This window comes from Balaenoptera borealis (assembly GCF_965194805.1).
Source record: "Balaenoptera borealis genome assembly, chromosome: 19".
In the NCBI taxonomy this organism is placed as follows: domain Eukaryota; kingdom Metazoa; phylum Chordata; class Mammalia; order Artiodactyla; family Balaenopteridae; genus Balaenoptera; species Balaenoptera borealis.
Window position 1 is genome coordinate 53,874,047 of NC_138878.1, and position 18,481 is coordinate 53,892,527.

An 18,481-nucleotide genomic window follows, 5' to 3' on the forward strand; every position below is an offset into this window, starting at 1 on the left:
CCCTCGCGGCCCGACTCAACTTCCGGCCAGAACGGAGCAGGAGTTTCCTGTGTGAGGGCGGCTGGTGAGCCAGGTCTGCTCTGGTGGCTGAGCCCGAGCGTGCCGAGTTACCGCGAACTGCAACTCTGAGACCTGGCTAAACTCTGAGAGTTGCAGGAGCAGTCGTTTCGGGTGGACCCAGCGAGGGCGCTGAGAGGAATCGGCCGTGGGGCTCGCTGTGGACCACATTTCCCAGAGGGCCTGGCGACTCGTGCTCTTCTCGCGGGAACTCGAACTTCTCATCACGCCTGGCGGGAGCGTTAGATCCTTGAGGTGAGATCGTGGGCACCTGGGGGAACTGGTTCAGCTCTGCAGCTTCGGACCCCCGGGGACCCGAAAGGCCTAAGTTGAGGAGACCGGAGGCCGATATGGAGCTCGGTACTTGGGCCTGTGCGGGCGGAGCGGCGTGAGAAGAGGGAGGTTATGCGACCCGTGTGCAGATATAGGATGCCTGTCATTGTGGAATTGTGACTGTGCCCCCCTATGGTGGTGTGTCCTTGTGGCCCCGCGACACTGGGGTACCTGCGACTGTGCGAGTGTGTGTGTTTCGTGTTGAATTTGTGATTGTATCTGTGATACCATGTTTGGTTCTGTGTGCGGATGTGGAGTGCGTGTTCCCTTGTTTTAAGAACGACTGTTTAAGGTATGTGGCACTGTGTGTATGGGTATGAGGCTCCTGTCAACTGTGCGATTGTTACTCCAGAACTCTGTCCTTAGGAAATCTCTGTGAGGTTTGGTTAGATTATTGACCTCAACAGCAGTAACCTCAGCTTTCTCCTGAGACACTGGGATTGGACGGGACGCCCCATTCCTCTGATCTCATTCCCTTTATGTGCTGGGGGATGGGGATGGGGCTGACCTGTGACCTGACCAGTTTGAGCAACAAGAAAAACCTGGTGTCTTACGATGACTTTCTACTTTCCAAGTTCTGTCCTTCTCCAGGTGAGGCGCAGAAGAGAAGGAAACAATGCATGCTGAACTTCTACAAGCAGTTTTCAGGGTATGTTGGGGTTTCCTCTTTTCTTTCGTTCTTCTGAAAGTTAATGCTTAATAAAGATGCCATTTGATTATAGGTTCCTATAATTTTCCCACTGGAGAAAAGGATAGTTGAGCCTGCTACTGAAGCACAGTAACTCCCATATACCTAACGTTTACTTATTTGGAAAATGGCTCCACTCTGTTTGCCATGTTTTCTTCTTTTTATTTTTATATTTTAAATTTTTTTAGATTTTTTTTTTTTGATGTGGACCATTTTCAAAGTCTTTATTGAATTTGTTACAATATTGCTTCTGTTTTATGCTTTGGTTTTTTTGGCTGCAAGGCATGTGGCATCCCAGCGCCCCCACCAGGGGTCAAACCTGCACCCCCTACATTGGAAGGCGAAGTCCCAACCACTGGACCACTAGGGAAGTCCCAAGTTTTCTTCTAAAATTTTAAATGCAATATTTATTATGACTTTAAAATAAAAGCATAATGTTTTAGAGATTTTAAAAACACAGATTACCAAGAAAAAATGAAATGAGACCACTCAAATAACTAGTGTTAATATTTTGGTGTATTTTCATTATTTTTCCAAAATCAAATTATGCTTCATTTACCATTTTATATCCTATATTTTCACTAAAAAGTATCATTCTCCTGTGTTGTCAAATGATCTTTGTAAATACCATTTTTCAAAGATACACTATTTTTTGTGAATGAGTTATGGTTTATTCGTCAGATGAGTTGTGTCAGACATGAAATCTTTAAACACTTATTTAAAATATTTATTTGTACAAACACATATACATAGATGCACATAGGCTTGAGTTGCAATTTCCATGATTAATAATGAGATTGAACACCACTTCATATGTTTATTGGTTATCAGGGTTTCTTCTTTTGTGACACACCTGTTGAAATCTTTTATTTTGCTCTTAGATTATCTTTTTTTTAAGATATAAATTATTTATTTATTTATTTATTTATTTATTTTTGGCTCCATTGGGTCTTCATTGCTGCGCACAGGCTTTCTCTAGTTGCGGAGAGCTACTTTTCGTTGCGGTGCACGGGCTTCTCATTGCGGTGGCTTCTCTTTGTTGCAGAGCACAGGCTCTAGGTGGGCAGGCTTCAGTAGTTGTGGCATGCGGGCTCAGTAATTGTGGCTCACGGGCTCTAGCGCTCAAGCCTCAGTAATTGTGGCACACGGGCTTAGTTGCTCCGTGGCATGTGGGATCTTTCCGGACCAGGAACCTGTGTCCCCTGCATTGGCAGGCGGATTCTTAACCACTGCACCACCAGGGAAGTCCCTGGATTATCTCTTATTGATTCATGGGAATTCTTTATATTATCGGGATATGGATCCTTTATTGATTATATTTTACTACTATTTGGATTGTTTTATCACTTCCCTTAAGGTAGTTTTATGAATAAAATTTGAATTTTTTAAATTATTTTTTTTAATTTTTGGTTGCGTTGAGTCTTTGTTGCAGTGCGTGGGCTTCTCATTGCCGTGGCTTCTCTTTTTTTTTTTTTTTAAACTTACATATAATAGCTCTTTTTTTAAAAAATTTATTTATTTTATTTATTTATTTATTTTTTATGGCTGTGTTGGGTCTTCGTTTCTGTGCAGGGGCTTCCTCTAGCTGTGGCAAGCGGGGGCCACTCCTCATCGCGGTGCGCGGGCCTCTCACTATCACGGCCTCTCTTGTTGCGGAGCACAGGCTCCAGACGCGCAGGCTCAGCAATCGTGGCTCACGGGCCCAGCCGCTCCGCGGCATGTGGGATCTTCCCAGACCAGGGCCCGAACCTGTGTCCCCTGCATTGGCAGGCAGATTCTCAACCACTGCGCCCCCAGGGAGCCGTGGCTTCTCTTTTGCAGAGCACGGGCTCTAGGCGCGCGGGCTTCAGTAGTTAATAGCGCGGACTCTAGGGCACACAGGCTTTGGTAGTTGTGGTGCGCGGGCTCAGTAGTTGTGGTGCACAGGCTTAGTTGCTCTGCAGCATGTGGGATCTTCCTGGACCAGGGCTCGAACCCGTGTCTACTGCATTGGCAGGCGGATTCTTAACCACTGCACCACCAGGGAAGTCCCCCTAATTTTTTATCAAATTTTTTTCCCTTGGTGGTATCTTTTTGTATCTTATTTAGGAAATCCTTCCCTGTCCCAAGGTTATGCAAATATTCTATATTTATATTTAAAACGATAATCCCATTTATTTACTTAACCTATTTTTAATTATTCTAGCTCCTCATTTGAGGTAATTTGACTTTTCTTCCTCTGGCTGTTTTTAAGGCTTTCTCTCTGTTTTTGGCTTTCTGTAACTCAAGTATGATGTGCCTAAATGTGCATTTCTTTTTATTTATCTGCTTGGAATTTGTTAAGAGTTTTTGAATTTGTGGATAGGTGTTCAGGAATATCCTCAGCCATCTTCAAAGATTGCCCTGCCTCATTCTCTCTCTTCTTCTTAGGCTCTAATTATACACAGGTTATAATTTCTCTCCTTTTTTTTTGGTCTATTACTTTCTTTTTGGTTTTTAGAGTTAATACTTGTAGCTAAAATCAAAGCAATATTAGGCAAAAGAACTTTACCTTGTTTCAGGACAGGAGTGGAGGGCATGGCAGGTAGCTAGAGTTTTTGGGTTCTTCCTCTAACTGGTAGAAAAAAATATCTTTATTCAGTTATGTTTCAACACTTCTAATCTTGGGGAGCTCACCAAATCATAAGGCTATCAGTTCACTTTATGATTCTCTTATCTGAAAATTAGAGTGTACCAAGGTAGAGGACTCAGAATAGGGATTGTGTTTTCTGAAGGTATAAATTGGGAGCTGAAACTAAATTTGGAACTCTCAATTTTAAAAATGTGTGTTTGGTACTGAGGCAAAGAAAGTCAGGATGAGAATCAGTCTCCCCAAGTCTGTTCAGTTTAAGGCCTTTCTATCTGAATTTCTTCAGAAAAGGGCTGAGTCTTTCTAATCCATTCTCCTGTGCCAAAGCCCGAACAGAGCATCTGGTTCCCTTCCCCCATCAACCTCTAATTACACTCGCCATCTCTGTAATGAAGATTATTGCCCAATATTAATGGGAGTAACTCTAGGGAGGTAGTATACTGTAGTGGAAAATAAATTTTAAAAGGAATAAAATGAATTTTGTTCTTAGAAGCTAACCTAATGTTTAATCAGGAAATATCTGAAACATTCCAGGTAAAATCAGAAAAAGACAAGGTTATACAGCATTACCGATGTTATTTAACATTGTTCTGTAGGTATTAACCAAAGCACTTAGACAAGAGGAAAAATTAAGTTAAAAATTAGAAAAGAGAGTGTAAGATTATTACTTTCTGCAGATGCTATGACTGTGTACCTGGAAAATCAAATCAACTTGTAACCAACACTTTGAAATAAGCAGGACTCCATAGGGAGCAAGCAAAAGAATTTTTTCCCCCTGTAATTTCCACTCTCAATTCTATGGCTAATGTTTTTGTTGCCCTGAATAAAAGCTTGTGTAGTCCCTATAATTGTTTTGATCACTCTTTGGTATTCTTTGGTTATTTTCAGTCACAAGATCAGTCTCATTTTACTAATTACAACCTCTAGTTGAGTGTAATAATGTGCAAATTTCATTTAAAGCCTTTTCTCTGAGCTCAGACTTGCTTCAGGCTAGAAGCTTACAGTGTGAAAAGGGGGACCTACTAAGCTGCTTTGTTTCTTTAATCTGAACTCCTCTTTTCTTTGCTCAGTAGTCAGTTTCTTTACTATAGTCCTCTATCCTCCTGTTCTAGGTGTTGCTCTCTAGGTCTGCTCTCTAGGTCTAGATATTGTTCGGGGACTTGCCTTTTACAATTATACTGGACTTTGTTCACCATTCTCATGTTAGTTTTCTAGTTTCAGAATATAATACCTTTCATTTTCTTAATTTACTCTCTAGTTTTGATGGAACACTTAGGCCAGTAGCTTCCTGAGAAAAGCTAGACAGGAGATAATTTAACATTCATTCTCTGTGGTTCTACAATTGTCTCTTTTTTTTTTTTTTTTGCTGCACCACATGACTTGTGGGATCTTAGTTCCCCAACCGGGGATCGAACCCACGCCCCCTGCATTGGAAGTGTGGAGTCTTAACCATTGGATCGCCAGGGAAGTCCCTAGAATTGTCTTGATTTAATCGTCGCGCTAACTTGGTATTTAATCTTTCTTTTTTTTAATGGGTTTTAAAAATTGTTTTCTTTGGGAAAAGTGCATCTTACAAGAGGGCAGCTGCAAAATACAGAGACCTGTGCAACAATTACTTGTTTTTGCTTAAAGTGAAAGAATGAGTGGTATCCAAGGAATCAAAGCAGTAGGTGGACAAATCAGGAGCATCTCCAAGTTATTTTCAGGAAATAGAACAACAAAACTCAAAGCCATAATTTCCGATCAAGGGATTCTTCTAAGAATTTAGCTTATCTCGTGGATTACCACCCCTCCGTCCCCTTTTAGGGGAAAAGCATGACTTACTATTGCAAACCAATTTTGGTATTTAATCTTGCTTCGTATATTATCTTCATACTAGCTTTGGCTGTGTGTGGAATTCTCGGCCAGAATTTGTTGTTTTTTGTAATATTAAAGGAATCACTTCATTTTCTTGTTTTAAATGGTGCTGTTGAGAAATCCATTGCCATTCTGATTCCTGAAAATTTTTATGTGATCCACAGAAGCTTTTGGAAAGTTCTGTTTTTCCCTGATATTCTGAAATTTTAGTCCAAAATATATCATAAGGTTTTTTTTTTTTTAAGTCCGTCACATTTTTCCCTCTCTTGGGGCTTAAAGGGAACATGGGAAGGAATTCTCATTTATGCAGACTTTACTGTGGCCAGGCACTGAACTGCATGCTTGCTATTTCATCTCATTGGAAAAGTCCACTCTGTTTGCACATTCCTAGACATACCCCTCTGTATATAGGAGATATGTCTTGACTTATATTGATATAATCGATTCCAGCTCCTTCAGTTTGCTTAATAATCCCTGTCCTTTTCTGTAGAGCCCTCTACCACCTCATCTACTATCATCTTTTTCTTCTCTCTTTCCATTGTGAAAGCATGTTTGTTGTTTCAGGGGTCAGTGATGTTCAGGGATGTGTCTATAAACTTCTCTCAGGAGGAATGGGAGTGCCTGGACTCTGGTCAGATGAATTTATACAAAGAAGTGATGTTGGAGAATTTCAGCAACCTGGTTTCAGTGGGTAAGGATAACTCTCCCCCGAAATTCAGAGTCTGCCCTTGGGAATGTCTCCTTTCTCCATTGTGAATTACTCATTTCAAGTAACCAGCTAAATCTCTGCACTCTGTTCCCCAAGGAATGGTTGAGTTGGAATGGAATGGAAGAGTTGGAAATGGGCAGCTCCACTGGGCTGTGGCTGAAGCTTCATCTTCATCTTTCTCCGGTCCTTCCCTATAGGGGCATCTCTTTCTTGATCACCAAGGGACTGGATCTGGCTTCTGGGACACCAACAGCATAACCATGTCCCATGTCTTTTCTTGTGATCAGGACTTTCCAGTTCTAAGCCAGCTGTGATCTCCTTATTGGAACAAGGAAAAGAGCCCTGGATGGTTGACAGAGAGCTGACGAGAGGCCTTTGTTCAGGTAAGTGAGAGGTGATAGAGCAGGAGCAGAACCTGAGGAGGTATTACCTATATAAGATGTTATCAGAAAACTCCCCTCAAAAACCCAAGCCCTCTTCCATAAAAAAGGTATCTTGCTTTTTTTCTCTTATACTTTGTTCCTAGTCCAAAGTAGCAAGTACCTTCCTTTGTCGTTTCCAAGAGTTATTCTACCTACCTTTTAGATTTCATTCCTTCATAGGATCTGCTGCATTTAGACTTGTATTAACAGTAGATATTCCCACCCTAAGAAGTGTGTGTGTGTTGTGTGTATGTGTTCCGATACTGGTTTTCATTTTATCTACTTTCCAAGTATTTGTTAACTTCATTAACCAGGTTGTCCTGGATAGTAGTTCATTGTTTCATTTATCAAACATTTGATTTTTTTTTACATTAAAAAAATTCAGATATAACATACATATGGAAACTACATGAGTGATTGTATAGTGTGAAGAATTACAAGTGAATGCATCCATGTAACCACCACTTCAGACAAGTAATAGAAAATTACTAGCACCTTAGAATCGTTTCTGCCCTTTTCCAATCACTAGCCTCTTTGTCCTCCTCTTGACTTCTAACTCCATGAAATAATTTTGCCTTTTTCTGAGCTGAATATAAGTGGAATCATACAGTATTTATTCTTTTGCCCTTGTTTTTTCTCAACTTTATGTTTATGGGACACATCATCCATGTTATTGCATATAGCTGATGTTAGTTCATTCTCAGTGCTATGCTGTATTCCATTCTATGAATATATTTTATAGTATGTATTATGTATTGCTAATTATTATAAATAAATATCTTTTCTACTATTGACCGTTGGGTTGTTTTCCAGTTTTTAGCTATGTGAACATTCCTTTGGTGCATATATGTACACATTTCTTTTGGGTGTATACCCAGGAGTGGAATTACTAGGTAATAGGATATGTGTTGGTTCAATTTTAAAAGATAATGCCAGTTTTCCAAAGTGGTTATACCAATTTATACTTCCACTAGCAGTGTGAAAGTTGCTATTGCTCTGCATTCTTGCCAGTTCTTTTTTTAAAATAAATTTATTTATTTATTTATTTATTTATTTATGGCTGCGTTGGGTCTTCGTTGCTGTGTGTGGGCTTTCTCTAGTTGCGGCAAGCAGGGGCTACTCTTTGTTGCAGTGCGCGGGCTTCTCAATGCAGTGGCTTCTCTTGTTGCAGAGCACAGGCTCTAGGCGTGCGGTCCTCAGCAGTTGTGGCTCGCAGGCTCCAGAGAGCAGGCTCAGTAGTTGTGACCCACGGGCTTAGTTGCTCCATGGCATGTGGGATCCTTCCGGACCAGGGCTCAAACCTGTGTTCCCTGCATTGGCAGGCGGATTCTTAACCACTGCACCACCAGGGAAGCCCTTGCCAGTTCTTGATATTGCTAGACCTTTTAATTTTAGACATTCTGTGGGTGTGGGTGGGTGTGGGTGGGTGTGTGTGTGTGTGTTCTGTGACTTGCCCGTTTAAGTTTCTTGGTTCTATTCATTAGGTTGTCTTCATTTTTCTTAGTGATTTGAAGGAGTTTTTTGTATAGTCTGTATATGAGCCTTTGTAAATATCATCTACCACTCTATAGCTTACTTTCTTATTCTTTTAGTGCTGTCTTTTAATTTTATTAATTTTAAGTAGTCAAGCTTATCTATCTTTTCCTTTATAGTTGTTGCTTTTTGTGTTCTGTGTAGGACTCATTGCCTACCCCAAAGTCATGAAGATGCTTCCTGTGTTATATTCTAGTAGCTTTATTGTTTTACCTTTTACATTTAGATCTCCAGTTTCCTAGAGCTGATATTTGTATATAGTATGAAGTAGGGGTCAAATTTCATTATTTTTCCACATAAATATCCAATTGACCAGGCAGTGTATACTGAAAAGACTTTTTCCCTCTCTCTATAATGCTACTTTTGTCATAAATCATGTGTTGCCATATCTGTGAGTCTGTCTCTGAACTTTATTCTGTTCCATTGGCTTGTCTACCTTTGTCCCAATACCACACTATAATAGTACTGTAGTCTATAATAAGGTTTATTATCTGGCAGAGCAAGTTCTCCTGCTTCTTCTTCTTGGTAATTTTCATATAAATTTTATTTTATTTTATTATAATTATTTTTCATAAATTTATTTATTTATTTTTGGCTGCGTTGTATGTTCGTTGCTGTGCACGGGCTCCTCATTGCGGTGGCTTCTCTTGTTGCAGAGCACGGGCTCCAGGCACACGGGCTTTAGTAGTTGTGGCTTATGGGCTCTAGAGCGCAGGCTCAGTAGTTGTGGCACACGGGCTTAGTATCTCCGCGGCATGTGGGATCTTCCCAGACCACGGCTCAAACCCGTGTCCCCTGCATTGGCAGGCAGATTCTTAACCAGTGCACCACCAGGGAAGTCCTCATTATAAATTTTAGAATCAGTTTATTAATATTCACACACACATAAAAATAACTGCTGACATTTTGATTAAGGTTAAAATAAATTTATACATCAGTTTCTGGAGAATTAACATTTTGGAACAGTCTTCTAAAAAAGTTTGATTTTTTAATTTGTGCAAGTAGTCTGCTAGGTGCTACATAGTTTAAAAAATATGTAGACTTATTAAGAAATTCATTGTTTAATGTGGGAACTAGAACATTTCTGTAAATTATTTCTACAAAGTAGAATTCAGCAAACAAGAAGAACAAATAGGAAGCTCAGAAGAAAGTTATAGAACAGTCAAAAAGTACAGAAGTGGTATTGATTCAAGTAGAAATTAATTGTTGGATCCTTGGAAGTAGATGTAACCTATCGAGATAGTGATAGAAATAGACCATGCCTCCATTGAGAGAGAATTCTGGATTCAACAAAGCTCTAGGAATCTAGGCAGGAGTTTGTGAATCTCCTTCCTTGCCCTCAGTAGGTCTCAGCTAGCCTTAAATATTTTATAAGCAGGGATCCAGAATTTTTTTCCTCCATAAATTGAATCATTTTCCTCTCTATCATCTGTAAAAGAATTGAGCTTTCTTCATTGATTTCTGGTGCCATCTTTATTGGGTAATAAATTCGCATATATGAGTCTTTCTCCACACTCTATTGTCTTGTTATGGTGTAATGCCAGTACGAGTGTCTTTATTTCTTTGGCTTGTATTTTTTAATATCTAATATCACCTTCTTATTTTTCAGATCCAAGGTTTGCTTAGCCTCTGGAGTATTTTTCCTTTTTTTGTTTTTATTTCTCTGTGTCTCTCTTATTGCTTTTCCTCCCTACCAACTTGCTTACTCACTCCCTTCTCTATCTTTCCTTGACCCCATACTTTTACACATGGTCTCTGTTTATTCTTTTTCCACTTTTTAATAATTAATTAAATAGTATTAAATATATAACATGAAAGGTAAAACTATTATTTAAAAAGGAAATTTTTAAATATTTAAACTTTTTAAAGAGAAAATCTTTGTGAAAAATAGACAAAGAAAGATAACTTACCTTAAACTCCAAAAGTAGGAGCACGAAGTCTACCTCAAGGAAGTTGGCAGCGGAAACCTGGATAGCGGTGGAGAAGAGCTACCTTAGGCCCAGTGGCGACTGTGGAAGCAAGCAGCAGCAATGGGAAAGGGCAAGGGAGTCGAGACTTCAGTTACCTTTTACTGATTGGAGGAGGTGGCAAAGTGCAACTCCCTGAAGGAGATATGGCTGGTGATCCATGGGCAAGTCTGTGATGTCACCTGCTTTCTTAACGAGCATCCTGGTGGAGAAGAGGTTCTGCTGGATCAAGCTCGTGGAGATGCAACTGAAAGCTTTGAAGATGTAGGCCACTCGTCTGAGGCCAGAGAAGTGCTCAAGCAGTACTATATTGGTGATGTGCCTCTGAATGACTTTAAACCTGGAAGTGGGGGACTTCCCTGGTGCTCCAGTGGGTAAGACTCTGTGCTCCCAATGCAGGGGGTCTGGGTCTGATCTCTGGTTGGGGAACTAGATCCCACATGGATGCCTCAACTAAGAGTCTGTGTGCTGCAACTAAGAAGCCCTCGTGCATACCATAACTAAAGATCCCACGTGCTGCAACTAAGACCCAGTGCAGCCAAAATAAATAAATATTTTAAAAACAAACAAAAAAACATGGAAAGGGTAGCAAGGACCCTCCAAAAAGCAACACATGCAAAAGCTGCTGGTCGTGTTGGATCTTCCCCATCATAGACCATGTTCTCTTAGGTATTCTGTATCATTACTACACAGCGGAGAGCTAATCCTCCCAAGGAGACCTTGTTGAAATCTGGAAAGCATATCCACTTGGGAATGAGAACTAGAGACTTGTTTGGAGGCTGCAGCAGTGCCTTCTCGAATCCTGCTAATTGTATTCTTCCCCTTCGGAACCCAGACTGTTGGCCAGATATCCACCTCAGCCCTGGGCCAATGTCCAAGTCATTTCTTAGAGTCTTACTCTCAAAGCACCTGCTCATTGTTCTGTGTCCTTGCCGTTGTTCCCTCTCTTTATTCTTTTCCATGGGCACCTTTATGTTTCAAAGTTTCTTTTGTAATTACGGTCCACATGTCCTAGTGACATTGCCCTTTGGTAAAATTGCTTTCCAATACTTCGAATGCATATTAGATATACTTAACAGGGCATCACACTCTGGTTTTGAAGCTTTTCTTTTTCCCTTTTTAAGTAAATATTGTTAAAAATAAATAAATAAAACTCCAAAAGTACAAACCATACAGCAAAAACATGAACTGGAAATACATCTGAATTAAGGATTTCTGCTAAATGAAGGACACAATAGATAAATTTAATGCAGAGTAGACTAGAAGATACTTGCTAATTAAGAGGAAGAAGTTAGTGACCCCAATAAAAATACCAATAAAGGTTAACAAAGCTAAAATGCTAATAAGCCTACCAGATGTTCATACTTATTAATAATTAGAAATGCAAATGAAGGCAATAATGAAATATCACTTTTCACTTATTAGGCTAGAAAAGTAGAAAGCTGGATAATGACAACTGTGGGTGGGGACAAAGAAATTCTTACGCACTTTTGGTGAAAGTATACAGTGGTGTTGCCTTTCTCTACAGCCATCTGGTACTACTTAAACAGGTATACATATGCCCCACTTTGGGGTATATATCTAAAATTGAAAATAATGCAAAAGGATAAATACTTCATGTCTTTCAAATGTCATACCAGTGTATCATCTATCAGGTCCATTCGAGGATTATTTAATTATCTGGGGAAATGTATCATTGTTTCACTTACTATTTACTACTCATTAGGGACCAGGTTCTCTTAAAATTAGATGTTAAATTTAAAAAGATTGATAAGTTGCGAATGATTCGTCTGGTGGAAAAGGTAGCCGAAAGGTATAGTTTTATTATCCTATAACACAGTAACTCATTTTTGTATCCAACTTAGTGATGTTATTCCTGCATTCTTTCTTTAGGATACCATATGAACTCAGTCTCTCCTAGATAATTGGAACTAGCTTGATCATTCCTCTGGCCCTCTCATTAATGGGTTAAATAAATCTTTAAAACGTGCTTAGCATATTCTGTTTCATTGGTTTATGTGATTGTCTTTATGCCAGTACCATACTGTTTTAACTGTTGTAGCTTTGTCATATACTTTGAAATCAGAAAGTGTGATACCGCTTAGCTTTCTTACACTTTCTAAAGATTATTTTTAGCTCTTCCAATTTTTTTTCTATTAATATTTCTGTAAAAAATGCCATTGGGATTTTTATAGGGGTTGCATTGAATCTGTAGATTACACTTTAACAATACGAAGTCTTCCAGTCCACAAGCATGCGATCGCTTTCCATTTAGTGTCATCTTTAATTTCTTCAATGTTTTATAGTTTTCACTGTACAAGTCTTTCATCTCCCTATTTAAGTTTATTCCTAAGTATTTAATTCCTTTTGATGCTATTATAAATGGAATTGTTTTCCTGATTTCCTTTCAGATTGTTTATTGTTAGTGTATAGAAACACTGTAGTTTTGTATCCTGCAACTGAAAACTAAATTTGTTTAATTCTGACAGTTTTTATGTGGAGCCTTTAGGGTTTTCTATGTCATTTTCAAATAGGGACAATTTTACTTCTAAGTTTATTGAGAGTTTTTAGTCATGAAAGGATGTTGAATTTTATGAAATGCTTCTCATCTATTGAGATGATTGTGTGATTTTTATCCTTTATTTTGTTAATGTGGTATATCACATTGATTTTTGTATGTTGAACCATCTTTGCATCCTAGGGATAAATCGTAGTTGGTCATGATGTATGATCCTTTTAGTGTGCTGTTGAGAATTTTTGCATTTATATTCATTAGGGATGTTGGCCTGTAATTTTCTTTTTTATGACTTCCTTGTCTGGGTTTGGTCTGAGGGTAATGCTGGCTTCATAAAATGAGTTTGGAAGTCTTCCCTGCTCTTCAGTTTTTTTGGAAGAGTTTGAGAAGGATTGGCATAATGTGTGGTAGAATTCACTAGTGAACCTCCCAACAAAGAAGAGCCTAGGCTTTTTATTACTAATTCAGTCTCCTTACTAGTTATAGACTTTCTATTTAGACTTTCTGTTTCTTCATGACTTTCTGTTTCTTCATGATTCAGTCTTGGTAGGTTGTATGTTTCTAGGAATTTTTCCATTTCCTCCAGTTTATCCAGTTTCTTGGTGTATAATTGTTCATAGTATTCTCTTATGATAGTTTTTATTTCTGTGACATCAGTTATAATGTCTCTTTTATTTCTGATTTTATTTGAGTCTCCTCTCTTTCTTAATCTAGCTAAAAGTTTGTCAATTTTATTTATCTTTTCAATAAACCAACTATTAGTTCCATTGATCTTTTCTGTTGTTTTTCTATTCTCTATTTCATTTATCTCTGCCCTAATCTTTATTATTTCCTTCCTTCTGCTAACTTTGGGTTTAGTTTGTTCCTTGAAATGTAAAGTTAGGTTGTATATTTGCGATTCTTCTTTTTCAATGTAGGAACTATAAAATTCCCTCTTCATACTGCTTTTTCTGCATCCCATAAGTGTTTTTGTTTGTCTGAAGATATTTTCTAATTCTTTGGGCCATTGGTTGTTCAAAAGTGTGTTTTTAATTTCCACATATTTGTGAGTTTTCCAGTTTTCCTTTTGCTGTTGATTTCTAGTTTTGTTCCACTGTAGTCAGAAAAGATACTTGATATGGTTTCCATCTTACATTTCTTAAGACTTATTTTGTGAACTAACGTGTGATCTATCCTAGGGAATGTTCCATGTATGCTTGATAAGAATATATTCTGCTGCTGTTGAATGGAATATTCTATATATGTCATTTAGGTTCATTTGCCCTGTGGTATTGTTCAAGTCACTTTTCTTTCTTGATTTACTGTCTGATTGTTCTATCTATTATTGAAAGTAGGCTATGGAAGTGTCCTGCTGTTGTATTTTTGTCTATGTCTCCCTTCAGTTTTGACAGTGTTTGCTTAATATACTTAAGTGCTCTGATATTGGGTGCAGGTATGTTTATAATTGTTATAGCTTCTTGGTGAATTGACCATTTTATCATTGTGTAATATCCTTGTTTGTTTCTTGTGACAGCTTTAGCTTAAAATCTGTTTTAGCTTAAAGTCTATTTTATCTGATGTAAGTATAGCCACCCTTGCTCTCTTTAGGTTACCATTTGCATGGATTATCTTTTTCCATCCCTCAGTTTCAGCCATTATCTGTGTTCTTAAATCTAAAGTGGGTCTCTGGAGGACATCATATAGTTGGATATTGTTGTTTTCTCCATTCAGCCAGTCTCTTTTGATTTGAGAGTTTAATCCATTTACATTTAAAGTTATTATTGAAGGATTTACTATTGCCATTTTGTTCATTGTTTTCTGTTCTTTTTGTAGTTCTTTTGTCCTGCTTTTCCGCTCTTGCTGCCTTCCTTTTGTTTCTTTGATTTTTTGTATTGATATGCTTTGAATCCTTTTTATTTTTCTTTTCTGTAATCTCTATAAGGTATCTTCTTTGTGGTTATCATTGGGCTTTCAAAAATATAACAGTATGTTTTAAGCTGATAACAATTTAACTTCAGTCACATACAAAAACACTTTTACTTCTCACTACCCACACTTTGTGTTGACATTGTACTCTTCTGGTACATAGATATGTTCACCAACCAGGAAGCTTCCCCCAATCCTTGCCAAGTTTTTTACTGGGGGTGTCATTATGTGGGAAGTGGTGACCAGTGCCATCCCTTGAAACTAAGGGTCCATTGTGAATCACCTCCTTATCATAATTCAGGTATGATCAAAAGACACTTGTTGTGAATAACAAAAGACAGTCTAGTGGTTTTTGAAGTTCCAATGGTTTTTGAAGCTCTGTGCCAGGAACTGGAAACAAAGACCAGATGTATTTTCTGTATCACAAGTATGTATATTTTCTGTTAATTCTTTCTCCTCAGTTCAGTACCCATGCCCACAGCTATGCTGGATATTCCTGAGTCCAGATTTTCTCTGGTTCCATTTTTCTAGATTTCTAGTTTTCTGTGAGAATGGAAAACTATAATCATCCTGTCCTGTGCGATGGGGAGGAGATACAGTCTTTGAACTCATCCTTCAGCTTTTACTGTTCTCTGCACTCCACTGTTAGAAGTGCCTGATGCCTCCAATTCTTGTGCATTTGTAGGGATTTGCACCATGAATCAGTACTGTGGAATTTACCCACTGTTGGCTCAATTTGATATTCTCCAGTCTGCACTCACTTACCACTCATCCATTGGCTTTCCAGTTTCCAAGTTTTATTGCTACTGTTTCTTCTCCAGTATCTTTTGTCCTAGTGGGGTTTTCCTTTCCCCTTGTTAAGCTTTTACTAGAATTTTCTTGTGGATTCATGAACAAGAATTGGTAAACTTATATATACTGTCTGCCATTTTTAACAGAAATTATGCCCCCCTTTTATTAAAAATACAATTGACCCTCATTACTCACAGATTATTTATGAATTCACTTACTAAGATTTATTTGTAAGCCCCAAATCAATACTTACAGTGCTTTCATGGTAATTAGCAGACATATGCAGAGTGGCAGAAAATGTTGACATGGAGTTCCTATTTTCTCACAGAGAATGTTTCATTCTTATTCTCTTCTTTCTAACACTCAAGCTTCCTCCCTTCTTAGTAACTGCCATGACTTGAAGACTCCATTTCTCTTTCCCAGCATCAGCATCACAGAATTCCAAGGTAAACTATTTTCAGTGAATCCCCAACATATATGAGGCTCTATTCACAGAAGAAATTTACGTGTCTGCCATTCTCACCAGTTTCATTCAGCACCCTAGACTTGTTGAGGGCTGTCCCCCAGTGTGAATTTGCCAACAACATACCCTTTGCTTAGAGTTGCTGACCCTCCCCCACCCCCATTTATACATTTCAACACATTTATTCCTTAGTAGTCCTATAGGTATGACAGTTATCCACAAATAACAAAACATATAGTATGACGCTCTGTGAGTATATGCTTATATAAATGTATATATGATTAGAATCACTGTATAATGTGGAAGATGGCCCTGAATAGTGTGGATTCATTGAAGTTGCAGGTGATTCTGATCCACACCAGGATTATAGAGGCCATCTATTTCCCTAATTACCCTCTTCAACTTCCTCTGTTGCTTCTCCTTAATGTCTGTGCTTTTCTTATCAATTTTACAAATTGCCTAGCCATATTTGAGGACTGTCTAAGCATTTACTTTCCCAAATATTTTCAGCTTAATCTTTGCATTTCTTTTTCAGAAGTTTAACCTTTCCCAGCATAGGAAAAATGAGCGTATGCCTTTTTATTTTCTTCCAGATCTGGAATCCATGTGTGAGACCAAGTTACTCTCTCTAAAGAAGAGACATTTTAGTCAAGTGATGTTTACCCATGAAGACATACCCACTTTTATTCAGCCCACGTTTCTTATTCCACATCAAAAAACTATTAATGAAGAGAAGCCCTGTGAATGTAAAATATGTGGAAAAGCCTTTAATCAAAACTTACACTTTGTTCAACATCAGAGAATTCATTCTGCTGAAAAAAACTATGAATGTAAGGAGTGTGGGAAATCCTTTAGTCGTGGCTCACTTGTTGCTCGACATCAGAGGATTCACACTGGTGAAAAACCCTATGAGTGTAAAGAATGCGGCAAGGCTTTTAGTTGTAGTTCATATTTTTCTCAACATCAGAGGATTCACACTGGTGAGAAACCCTATGAATGTAAGGAATGTGGAAAAGCCTTTAATTATTGCTCAAACCTTAATGATCATCAGAGAATTCACACTGGTGAAAAACCCTATGAATGTAAAGTATGTGGAAAAGCCTTTACTAAGAGTTCACAACTTTTTCCACATCTGAGAATTCATACCGGTGAGAAACCTTATGAATGTAAGGAATGTGGGAAAGCCTTTACTCAACATTCAAGGCTTATTCAACACCACAGGATGCATACTGGTGAGAAACCTTATAAGTGTAAGGAATGTGAGAAGGCCTTTAGTAGTGCCTCAACACTTACTAACCATCACAGAATTCATGCTGGCAAGAAACTCTATGAATGTAAAGAATGTGGAAAGGCCTTTATTCAGAGCTCAGAACTTATTCAACATCAGAGAATACATACAGATGAAAAACCATATGAATGTAATGAATGTGGAAAGGCTTTTAATAAAGGCTCAAACCTTACTCGACATCAAAGAATTCACACTGGTGAGAAACCTTATGACTGCAAGGAATGTGGAAAGGCCTTTGGTAGTCGCTCTGACCTCATCCGCCATGAAGGAATTCATATTGGATAAATGAAAGGCCCTTATGACTGTAAGGAGTATGGAAAGGCCTTTGGTAGTCGCTGTGACCTCATCCACCATGAAGGAATTCATATTGGATAAATGATAGGCCCTTTTGATAACCTTTATAATAATATTTTTTAAAACAGGTAATGCAAAAAATAAACAAAAAATCCCAGATAATGCATGATCAAAGTTCCTCTCTGTAGTAGTTTTCTAGGGCTACTATAACAAAGTACCAAGTACCACAAAACTAGGTGGCTTAAAACAACAGAAACTTATTCTCTCAGTTTTTGAGCCTTGAAACCCACAAAGTTGTTGGCAAGGTTGGTTCCTTCTGGGGCTCCGAGGAAGAATGTGTTCCATGCCTATCTCCTAGCTTCTTGTAACAGCAATTTTTGCCATACCTTGGCTTGTAGACGCATTGCTCCAATCTCTGCCTCCATCTTCACACTGTGTTCTCTCTGTGTCTCTTCTTTCATATGGACACTGGTCATATTGCATTAGGGCTCACCCTAAGGACCTCATCTTAACTTGATTATATGTGCAAAGACCTTATTTCCATGTAAGATCACATTCACAGATACCAGGTGTTAGGACCTCAGCATATTTCAACCAATTACACTCTGTTAACACTGTTTTCTAATGTATTTGTAATTTTATACATAAAGGTAATCAAATGTATTTTAAAATGTGAATTCAAGGTCTAAATTAAACACCCTTTTCCCCAAAAAAAGATTCTATCCCCAAACTACTTATTCCATAATTCCTTCCCATTTATTCTCTGTTTTGGTTATATAGCTTGTATTAACTTATGTTTTAGGGCCGTCTTTTCTATATCTGTGGCCTACAGAATTACTACACTGTAAATTATGTTACATAGGCTATCTTTGAATTCATGGTGGAATTATAACTTTGTTTTTGAAGGCAGCTGTATTCTTTTTTCCTTTTGTAAAATTAATATTTTCTTATTGTAAAAAAAAAAAAAAAAAGGACACCAAGAAAAAAATAAAGATTATTTGTAAGCCTACCAAACAGAGATGACTACTTCAAATTATCACAACATATCCT

At 38.2% G+C, this 18,481-nt stretch overlaps 1 protein-coding gene across 8 annotated transcripts; it reads left to right on the top strand.

Moving 5' to 3' along the window:
- The first annotated feature begins 20 nt into the window (after window positions 1-20).
- On the top strand, window positions 21-18,423 carry ZNF829 (zinc finger protein 829). Of its 8 annotated transcripts, none has more exons than XM_082367407.1 (6): window positions 21-417; window positions 982-1,039; window positions 5,081-5,194; window positions 6,108-6,234; window positions 6,540-6,635; window positions 16,443-18,423. In XM_082367407.1, the coding sequence occupies exons 4-6, from the start codon at window positions 6,117-6,119 to the stop codon at window positions 17,420-17,422; spliced, it is 1,194 nt and encodes a 397-aa protein (XP_082223533.1). In that variant the 5' UTR covers window positions 21-417; window positions 982-1,039; window positions 5,081-5,194; window positions 6,108-6,116; the 3' UTR covers window positions 17,423-18,423. The 8 variants fall into 8 exon arrangements, with proteins under 8 accessions (XP_082223533.1, XP_082223534.1, XP_082223528.1 ...); XM_082367408.1 differs by having other exon boundaries at window positions 21-312; XM_082367402.1 differs by lacking the exon at window positions 5,081-5,194 and having other exon boundaries at window positions 966-1,039.
- Window positions 18,424-18,481: the final 58 nt, after the last annotated feature.

Coding starts and splice junctions, on each gene's coding strand:
- ZNF829 (XM_082367402.1), top strand. CDS start 1,007: ATGCATGCTGAACTTCTACAAGCAGTTTTCAGG. Junction 6,235..6,539: donor CAGCAACCTGGTTTCAGTGG/GTAAGGATAACT, acceptor TCTTGTGATCAG/GACTTTCCAGTTCTAAGCCA. Junction 6,636..16,442: donor GACGAGAGGCCTTTGTTCAG/GTAAGTGAGAGG, acceptor ATTTTCTTCCAG/ATCTGGAATCCATGTGTGAG.